The sequence below is a fragment of the Camellia sinensis genome, chromosome 3 (genome assembly GCF_055761805.1).
Source record: "Camellia sinensis isolate YWXY chromosome 3, ASM5576180v1, whole genome shotgun sequence".
NCBI lineage: Eukaryota > Viridiplantae > Streptophyta > Magnoliopsida > Ericales > Theaceae > Camellia > Camellia sinensis.
The window spans coordinates 16,225,858-16,235,883 of NC_138963.1; the positions used below are offsets into that span (position 1 = coordinate 16,225,858).

The 10,026-nt window shown below is 35.9% G+C and overlaps 1 protein-coding gene across 4 annotated transcripts; it reads right to left on the reverse strand.

The window, feature by feature from the left end:
- Nucleotides 1-3,768: 3,768 nt before the first annotated feature.
- LOC114301512 (uncharacterized) lies at nucleotides 3,769-9,712 on the reverse strand. 4 transcript variants are annotated; one of them, XM_028246466.2, is made up of 3 exons: nucleotides 9,371-9,712; nucleotides 4,379-7,391; nucleotides 3,769-4,294 (listed from the first exon to the last, which is right to left on the reverse strand). In XM_028246466.2, the coding sequence occupies exons 2-3, from the start codon at nucleotides 7,352-7,354 to the stop codon at nucleotides 4,019-4,021; spliced, it is 3,252 nt and encodes a 1,083-aa protein (XP_028102267.2). In that variant the 5' UTR covers nucleotides 7,355-7,391; nucleotides 9,371-9,712; the 3' UTR covers nucleotides 3,769-4,018. The 4 variants fall into 4 exon arrangements, with proteins under 4 accessions (XP_028102267.2, XP_028102265.2, XP_028102266.2 ...); XM_028246464.2 differs by having other exon boundaries at nucleotides 4,379-7,388; nucleotides 9,371-9,680; XM_028246465.2 differs by having other exon boundaries at nucleotides 4,379-7,444; nucleotides 9,371-9,670.
- Between the last annotated feature and the right edge of the window lie 314 nt (nucleotides 9,713-10,026).

Sequence of the window (10,026 nt, forward strand, 5' to 3'; positions counted from 1 at the left end):
TTGTTATTAATCGAATACATATTATTTTTTTCAGATAATCAACGTAATGGATATTAGCCGAAATCAGTCAAAATTAAAGCTTGATTTTGATATATATATATATATATATATGGATATACACATATATGTTCATTATATTCAACCTAATTTGCGTAATATACCCCCAAAAGATTGCGATTTTACACTAATGGCGTGATTGGACTATTAATCCACATGATTAGAATAAACAAAATTCATGATTTAGTAAAATGAGAAATAGAAACACAAATTTAGGGTTGATGTATATCGAAATAAGTGAAATTTGAAGCTTGAGTTTGATAAATGAAGACAATGTATATATATTGAGATATACATATATATAAACAAATGTTCATTGAAGGTTGCGGGTTTTTTAAGTGCAACTAATAATATAATAAAAAATAATGATGTTGATAATAGTGGTGTGTTTTGGCGGAGTGGATTGAAGTTTTGGAGTGAAAAAGAAAAAGAAAAGAAAATAATTGAAACTTGGAGAAAAAGATGAAGAGATTTGAATAAGAAGACATATAATTAGAATGTATCATGAAAAAAAATATTTTATTTTAATCTTTTAATATATATAATGTCTTTATTAGTAAATTTATATTAAATATAATAAAATTTTAAATTTAAAAATTTAAGAAGTAGGTTGGCTTTTTGGCTTTTTTGGCTATTTTAGCCTGGGCTAAAAAGCTTGGTTTGGGAAGGGCTTTTTAGCTTTTTGGCTTTTTTGACTTTTTTTGTGAGAGAAGAATGTAATGATTATAGGTTGGATGTGATGTTTTATTTGTTATGGCTAAAATAACCTATTTTGTTTTTTGTGGCTAAAATAGCCAAAAAAGCTTGAAAACTAACTTGCCAAACTAATTTTGGAATTCAAATAGAATGACTCTTGTATAGGGGTGGGGGGAATTGAAGACCCAATTGTAAGCATAGCTAGGCCATGCAAAAAGCCCAAATTCAAGGATCCTTGTCACTTTTCCTTTTTGCCATTTCTAAATTTTTATCCGGCTGTGATTTAGACCCTCAGCTGGGGCACCCCCAGTGACCCCAGCGCCACATGGCGCTCTGCCAGTGGCTGAAACCAAAGAAAAAAAAAAAAAAAACTGTTTTTTTTTTGGCCAATCAGAAGTGACCCCCAGTACCCCACTGGGGGTCTTAAGCTTTATTCATTTTTATCCAAATAAATCAAGGTAGAGCTTGGATTTGGATTTCAATCATGAGTTTGGAAGGTTCACTACTTGGGAGTGCATGTTACACTTTTTCAAATTTTTACCCAAATAAATCAACGTAAAGCTTGGATTTGGATTTCAATTTTCAACCATGAGTTTGGAAGGTTCTCTACTTGGGAGTTGAGAGTGCAAATTATAGAATAGACTTCTAATTTTCAGATGAAATTAAAGTATGGTATTTTGAAACCTCCAAATCCCATATAAATTGTGTAACATAATCATTATTTTATTTAAGTCGTATTTTCAATTGTATATGTAGACTTGATGCCAAAACCAAATAAGGTCTTCATATTCCTTTTTTGGTTTCACACATTCATGTTAGGGATGGCTATGAGGTGGGTAGAGAGGGTTTTATCCTCTCCATCCCCAATCCTCAATTTTTATTTTTCCCCATCTTCTATCCCCAATCCCCAACGATAACCAATTTCTTACTACCACCCCCGCCCCACATGGGAATCGGTTTTCCCCGCCCCTAACGTCCCCACCCCATTTGCTTTGCTTCATTGCTTTGCTTTTGGTATATCTGCATTAATATAAACAAAATAAAAGCAACAAATTAAGAATTGAAAGAAGTGAGTGAAAGAGACAAATTGATTAAATTGTGTTTGATTTATGAATTTGAAGACAGATTTGGATAGATTTAATACACATTTTTTTTTTAAATCTCTTGTCAAATTCATGAACCAAATACAATCTAAAAATAATGAATTTTTTTTAAAAAAAAACTATACTGTTTTATTTTATTTTTTTTATACTGCTTCAGTTTTTTTTTTTTTTTCCTTCTTTAGATCAAGTAATGCTTCGGTTTAATAAAAACAAACAAACAAAATTAAGAAGGAAAGTAAGAGAGAAAGGAAAAATCAATTAAAAGAAAGAAATAACTTTCAAATTATTGAAAGAATCTCATACCAAGAAAATATTAATTAAAATTAACTAAAAATAGTGTAGATCCTATTAGATAATTTTCTACTTTTACACCAAGAATAAGTTGATTTAGGTTTCATTTGTTTTGATATAAAATATTTTTCATATAAATTGATTTTACACACAAAAAATATTTTGTATTTGTTTTTCGACGTTTAGTTCATAATTGAAACGATAATTTTATATTGTATGAAAGAGTTAGAATACCTATTTGAAAAGTCAAATGCGCTGAAAAAGTTTGATTACATAATTTTTATTGTCAAGTAGTTTTTGAAACTATAATGAAAAACATTTTTACTCATATTTTGTTCAATCAAATAATAAAAAATTAATAGAATATTTTAAAAAAAAGATGTTTATGTCCAAAAAAAAAAAAAACTTTAATAAAAATAGTTCATAGTAGTAGTAATAATAATAATAATAACAATTTACCCTGAATAGGTAAACATTTTACATGAAACTATTCGTGATTTTTATTTATTTATTTTTAATTCTAGATTTTGTAAATTAGGAAGCATAACATAAAAGAATTATTATTATTTTCCTATATTTAGTTATAAATTGGACTACATTGACTCAATTACAAAAGTTGAAAGGCATATATAAATAAAATATTTAAAATATGAGATTTACACTTAAAATTGTGAAGGATTAAAAGTTTAATAATCACATTGAAAATATAATTAAATTTAGAAGCACAAATTGATAACTTATCATTCATATATATATATATATATATATGTGTGTGTAGTATAAAAATAGCAATAGTATATATATATATATATATATTATTTTAGGATAAAGAACCAATAGTTTGCGATTGCATAGTTGGCTAGCAACTTCATCATAACCTCAGCTTCATCATAACCTCATCAGGTATAGTGTCTGTTTGGTGCAGCTTAAAAGCTACTTATTTTGCCTTTCAACTTAATTTAGACTATTTTGATGTGTTTAGTTTAACTTATAGCTTATAACTTTTTGAAAGTCAGAAATCAGCTTATTCTTTGAGTGGGGCAGGAGATGCTTAATTTATAAGTCAGAAATCAGCTTATATTCATAGTTATAAGCTATAAGCTATTTAGGCATAAGTTATAAGCACTTTTCCACAGCTCTCCCAAACAGGACCATAGTGTGTCACGGAAACTCTTTTGTTTTTACCTTGACCTGGAGACAAGGGGTAGATTTTTCACCATTGGATATTCACCAACCCAGCCTCAAAAAAATCGGAGATTCACCAATCAATGTTTTATCCGGCCCAAGGGGGGAAATTTTGGGGAAATCCACTCTAGTAATTGGGGGGGGGGGGGGGGGGGGGTCTCCATTGGGTTTTTTTGGATTTAATTGCCATCCCTAACTCATGTCCTATGTATAACAGATACACTACAGTAGCATCCCTTCTGGTTTCACACATTCATGTCCTATGTATAACAGATACACTACAGTCGCATACCCCACACCCGCATCTATGGGGCTCACCGGTATGTGTGAGAAAAAATATGTACCTGTTGTGCAAAATACAGTCCTAACCGTATTTGAATGCTGGACTTTCCCATTTAGGGTGGTAGACGATGTCAATCAAGATAAGATGAAAGTGTTGTTTCTCACCAAGACCATGTTTTACTTTCTTAGAACTGCATACTTGTGAATGAAATACATCTAAAATTCCCCATATACAGAAACTGATGACACTACAAAAAAGCAGAACCACCATTACAAAAACATTAAAATGCCAGAGATGTTCGATGTCATCCTCCAAATTCGCTGCGCTACCCGTCAATTTATTGTTAACAAGACCCACCTCTTTGAGGTGTACACTTGCTGTTTCTTTTGCTATTTTCATAGAACTAGACTCTTCCAACAGGTGATGGGGGTGGCGAAAACACATATTTTGTGGGTACTTCCCCTTGGACTTTGGCGGGAGTCAATGTGGATTCCCGGAGAAGCTTTGCGTCACACAGGTTATTCACTTCTGAGAAATCAAATGATTTCTGACTAGTTATGACTGCAACGCAAACTGAGAACGCTTGTAACAAAGAAATTGATGCACTGAATTCCACAGAATAAATCCCCTTCTTGAATGGTGCCAGGCTGAAGATTGGTGTATTGCCACGGGCTCCTCCCTGTGCAGAACATAAATTATCAACTGAATAATGAGTATCTTAGAGGCAGAGAGACGGTGCTCATCTGAAAAATAAAAGCACTACCTGATTGAAAAGACTGAAATGATCCGGGTTTGAGCAAGATATGGATGGTCCTGGCAGCTTGCAGCTGCGATCCTCATTGGTGAGAATTTGAAACTTGCAACCAACGTCCCAACCTCCACAGTCGCATGACCCACCAGATTTCCATCTTTCAATCAATGGTGAAGGAGCTCCTTTATTGGGCAAGCCGTGAACACCAACAGGAAGAATGACTTCTGTACTATTGAACTTCTTGGTTTCTCCTTTTATATCTTCCAGTGAGAACTCTTTGCCTTTATTTCTCTGATCTCCATCATCACTTGAATCCCCAATTGGGATCTTGACAATGACGGCTGCAAGCTCCATGTTTGGCACTAACTCAGGTATTTCCAGATCTGCCTGTCTAAGATCGACACCATACAGAACAGATTCTCTCATTATGAATTGGCCCTTGGAAATCTGTACGGTCAAATCTGGAAAATGAGAGCTGAAAATGTTCATCTGACCAACGATGTTATAGCCAAAGCCACAACTTTTTCCTTTATGCCCATGATTTATCCAGCTACTACTCTTCTTAATTTCACGAACAGAGTAGAATGTGTAAATCGAGCTAGTATCATCCTTGCCAGATTGAGTTACTTTTTTCATGGCAATGAGAATATTGTTGTTGTTGACAATGAGTTTGAACAAAGGGAGTCCATTCTTAATTGTAAGTTGCAGAAGAGCATGAACCGTTGATGCATCATGCATCTTGTCCTGCAGGGATTCAGTACTGCTGATAACTTCGGAAGTCCAATTCAAACTTGCTGTCATTGACTGAATGGTCTCAGCAGAATGGTGTGGATTCGTTACCCTGGCCTTCAATAGAGGGTCTAGTAGTAACCTTCTTAGAGGGCTGGACCTGGATCTACTATGAATACTAGCCTTGGTTCTGTTTGCATTGTCCAAAGAATCAGACACTTCGGATCCCACTGGACCAGACTTTACAGTAGCATATGTAGAACTCAACTGTGGAGCAGTCAAACCTGCCTTAGAACTGGAACTTCTGTTCATCCTACCAAGGCTGAAGTTAAAGCGACCATTTAGTGATGGATGCCTTCCTTTCACAGATTCCAGTTCAGTAGATTCTTGATCCAATCTCCTGGAAGCCCTAATTGCATTTGCATTTGATGGTGTGTTTGGTGTTTCATTTGGACAAGTGAACATGCACGGTGCATCGGAAGAAAGTTCTGTGCTCTGATCACTGGTTAACCTATGGCGCTTCTTGTCAGACTCGGTGTTTGTCTCCACTCCAACAGGAAGTTGGCAAGTGTGAGTAATCTCTGGAGAGTGAACTTCCTCATAAGAAAAGCAATCAGATGCTTCCGATCTCACAAGACCAGGCTTGACAGTAGGATACGTGGAATTCAACTGTGGATCAGCTGAGCTCTCCATAAAACTCAAACTTCTGCTGATTCTACCAAGGCTAAAGCTAAACCGATGATTGGGTGCGGAGTGCCTTCCTTTCATAGCTGCAGGTTCAGTAGTTTCATGATCCAATCTCTTGGAATTATCAATTCCATTTTCACTTGAAGGCTTCACACCTGATGCATTCTCATATATGCATTTACCTTCGAATGGTATGGTTGGAGTTTCATTTGAAAACAGGAATGTGCAAGAAGCATCATTTGAAAGGCCTATGCTCTGAGCATGGATCAAGCTATGTGGCATTATGCCAAGCTGAGAGCTTGTCTCTACTCCAATAGGCAGTGGGCAAGACTGCGGAATCTCAGAACAGAGTTCTGCAGAGAGAACCTCCTCAGAAGAAAATCCATCTGAAAAGCTCTCCCAATTTGATTCCCTCGGTTTTCCAGCAAGTGATGTTTCGGGTTCAGAAGTTTGAACCTCTGAGAAACTTTTTCCAGAAAAACCATCTGAAAAGCTCTCCCAATTTGCTTCCCTCGGTTTTCCATCAACTGATGTTCTGGGTTCAGAAGTCTGAACCATCTCTGAGTGACTTTTTCTGGGAGAGTGTTTGGGTAAAAGGAGAATAATGCTTTTGTGCTCAACAGGGCAGTGTTTTTGATCGAGATAATATCCTGATGCTTGCAACTCCTCTACTTTATTGGTTACTAAACTGTTCTGAGCACTTTTCTTGTTCTTTGAAGGGTGTGAGCATTCACGTTTTCTCACGCCTGACAACGAAGTTTCCTTTTCTGATGTGATCTTTTGATCTGAATCTTTTCTCTTGCCCCTGTCAAACTTTATCTCAGAACGATTTCTGCCAGAAGACTTATCTGTCTGGTGAGGGTTTCGCTGCCTATCCGTGGTGTTCCTTGAAGCATTTTCAAAACCTTGTTGTATGACCTTCCGTCGTGACTGTTTAACAACTTGAGAAAAACTGCCTTGAAGAGATGGTTTAACATGAGGATGATGTGAAGGGGGTAGCTTCTTGTTAGGAGCAAGACTCTTGCTCTGAACAAGAGTGGATAGTGTAACCGACCCGCCTGCCTTAAACGAGGAATTACTGCCAGAGGAAGTGTTACCTCTTGCTAGGGATGGTTTTTTGTACTTCCATTTTTCTAGACGCTCCCAATCTAGAACTCCAAAATTTAAGGCATTCTCCTGGTGATTTTCTCCTTTCTCCACTCGCTGGAGATAGCCAGGTAAATTTGACATGTGCTTAACGAGCTCATCATTTTTATTTGCCTGCTTCCCAATTAAAGGCTCTTGAAAGTTCTTTGAAGAGTTTGACTGGAATATGAGCCTGTCACCTGTCCTCCATTTTAATTCATGTTGTTGATCAAGGTAACGTTGACCAAATGGACTTTCCATTTTATGCTTGTCTCGAGACTTCATAATTTGATTTGCATGGGGTGATAGGATCTTTTGCTTCACAACTTTCGAGGTTTCTTGTGACTTTGAACTCCTTTTGACTTCTAAACTGAACCCCATGTTCCCAGCAGGTCTTGAGTGCTGATTACTTGATTGCATCTTGATTGGCAAGGTATCAAATTTCATTTGACATATCAAGCCTCATTCACTTGTATGTTAGCTGCTAAAACATGGTATAAGACACGTTATAAGTCATTCCGCCTCAATAATCATATCCTGAAAAAAAATCACATGATAGTTGCTCATGCTTGGGTAAAAAATAGAAAGAAAGAAGGATGGACTAAATTTTCTAAAGACTAACAGCCAACGATTTGTAAAAACAAAGAAAGAATTTCAGAGCATACGTCAATTATGCAACCAGGAGGACTCCATATTCCATTATAAGTTGTAAGAACAAGCAGACTTCACAGTAGCATGATTTGTCTCTGCCTAGAAGTGACAATTCATAAAATTTGGGAACTATAATTTGCAGCAAACAGAAGCAACTAGAATGGCCTTAGCAAACATTTCAACACATTTATGAAGACACCCATCAGAAAGATCACACCTGGTGTCTATTACACTTGGACAGACAACTTGGTTAATGTGTTATGCAATTTTCTCAAGAATTACAATGAAAGTGCATTAGTTGTAACTTGCCACGACAACTAATCCCATTTATATGGGCCAGCTGCACAAATCACGTCACACGTTTCAAGTTTAACAATCATATTGATCTGCATAAAAAACATAATATTTTGGTTGTTCACCAGTCACAATGTCCTGCCAGCGACTGAGCATTGGGGAAACAGAGTGATAAAGGCAAAAAAACTATATTACCTGGAACAAGGATCATTTTGGTAAGAAAAACAGGAATGTGAACGGGAATAGGAATAAGAATTTGGTATTCTACCCATGTACTCTAAAATGTGGTACGAGAGGAATTTAAGGTACTTCCAGAATAATTTTCTTTTCACGAATAGACATAAACAATTTTCTTTTAATGATTAGACATGCAATAAAATAAAGTATATATATTATTTTTAAATTGATCATGTTAAAAACACATTTCTATAAGCAATTTTTCCTTAAATTTGCTATGTTTAAAACACATTTTTTCCTTAAAACACATTTCCAACACTTCCATTTTTCTAGACACTCCAAAATTGTTTCCAAAATTTGCTATGTTTACATTTTTTCCTTTCTAAACTCCATTCTCACAGTTCATCATATTTGATTTCCTTTTCTATAATGGAAACATTTAAGAACATAAATTGGAAAAAAAAAAAAAAAAAAAAAACTGAGATTGTTTTGAATCGCAAAATTTACTATTTTGGAAGAAAGTGTACCATAATTTTGAACACGTATTCTAATATGTAAATAATTAGGTTTTTTTTTTTTTTTTTTTTGGAACAATAAATAATTAGGTTGTTACAGTCTTTTGGTAACACTAAAGCAGAATGTGCAGATCCATTACAGGGAGAACAAAAGTAAGGTGTTGCAGTTTGGGTAAGCTTCAGAAAACTTTATTTTAAAGCAGGTCACTTTATATAATGAACTAAGAATGGAAAAAGCATCAGCGGAGCGCATCTAAAAAAGAGGAGTAAGTATTTTTTCCTAAAATTTCCTAAAGTGCTACAGTATATGGTTGAGATTTACTGGCAAGTCACATCAATTTTTCTGATGTGACTTGCCAATAAATCTCAACCACACAATATAGCACTCTAGGAATAATGTAATCAGTACAAAAAATACTTCAGAAACAAGAGCATTTTACAAACGCGTTAGTATTGACACAGCTGCATCGCCATAGTGAAGAAATGATGGTGAAGAAACAGAGATACTTGTACCGATGTATAGAAATTACATACAAAGACCACAAAAACAAATCTTGAGAATATCAGACAAAATTTGCTGCAAGATCAAGAACATTGGCCTATTTCAGGAAAATTCCAAGAAAAACTTGTCTCAATTGCGACTATACGCAACACAGTTCTGAAATTAACATGTACGATTCACATTCAACCAGAAACTTACAGATCTAAACCGAAATCAGGAAATGACGAAACTACAATCACATTCGCCTACATAAATAAATACATATTCATTCATATACAAATTGATATATGTTTATGCATTGAGAGAAGGCTAGAGAAGACATACAGCAAGAAATCAAGAGGCATTGATAAAAGCTCCTCAATGTCGATGAAGATTCGATACATTGCCGCAGAGTCGCTACAATGCAACAATGAACCAAAGCACAACGTACACTGAACGCAAAAGAAACGAATTACGGAGAGAGAGAGAGAGGGGGGGGTAATCGTTCGTATTTGCGCCGAAGAAGAAGAAAACTTGAAGCCTGCACAGATACAGAGAAATGGAGAGAGAGAGAGAGAGATAGAGAGTGAAAGAGAGAGAAACAGACCCCGCGAATCTCTACTGTTATAGTGAGAGAGAGAGAGAGATTTGGATCGGACGGTCAGGAATGGAGCTTGGGGGATACATGAGTGCGAGAGCGGTGGAGGGTACAAGTAGGGGGCCCACTTAGGACAAATATTTCTTTGTTTTGCGAATCCCGAAGGGCCTTGGTGGGGCCCAATTTTGGGTCCAGATATTGATGAATGTCAGTCGGGCCTCGTGATTTGGGTCCTATCTACGCACTGGTCTTATTGGGCTCGATGGGCTTCATAAAGTCTTAAAGGTAACGCGACTTTGTAGTTTGTCTTATCTGTATCTAATTATTTGATCCGAGAAACAGCCGGGATAGCAGTTGAAAAATGGAATGCCAATCACCAGTCATATGATGCCGCGTGGCAAAA

Bases quoted from the DNA above. Each gene is read 5' to 3' on its own strand.
- LOC114301512 (XM_028246466.2), bottom strand. From the start codon at position 7,354: ATGAAATTTGATACCTTGCCAATCAAGATGCAATCAAGTAATCAGCAC. The intron at 4,295-4,378 runs GTAGTGCTTTTA...TGTTCTGCACAG, and splicing joins ATTTCAGTCTTTTCAATCAG to GGAGGAGCCCGTGGCAATAC.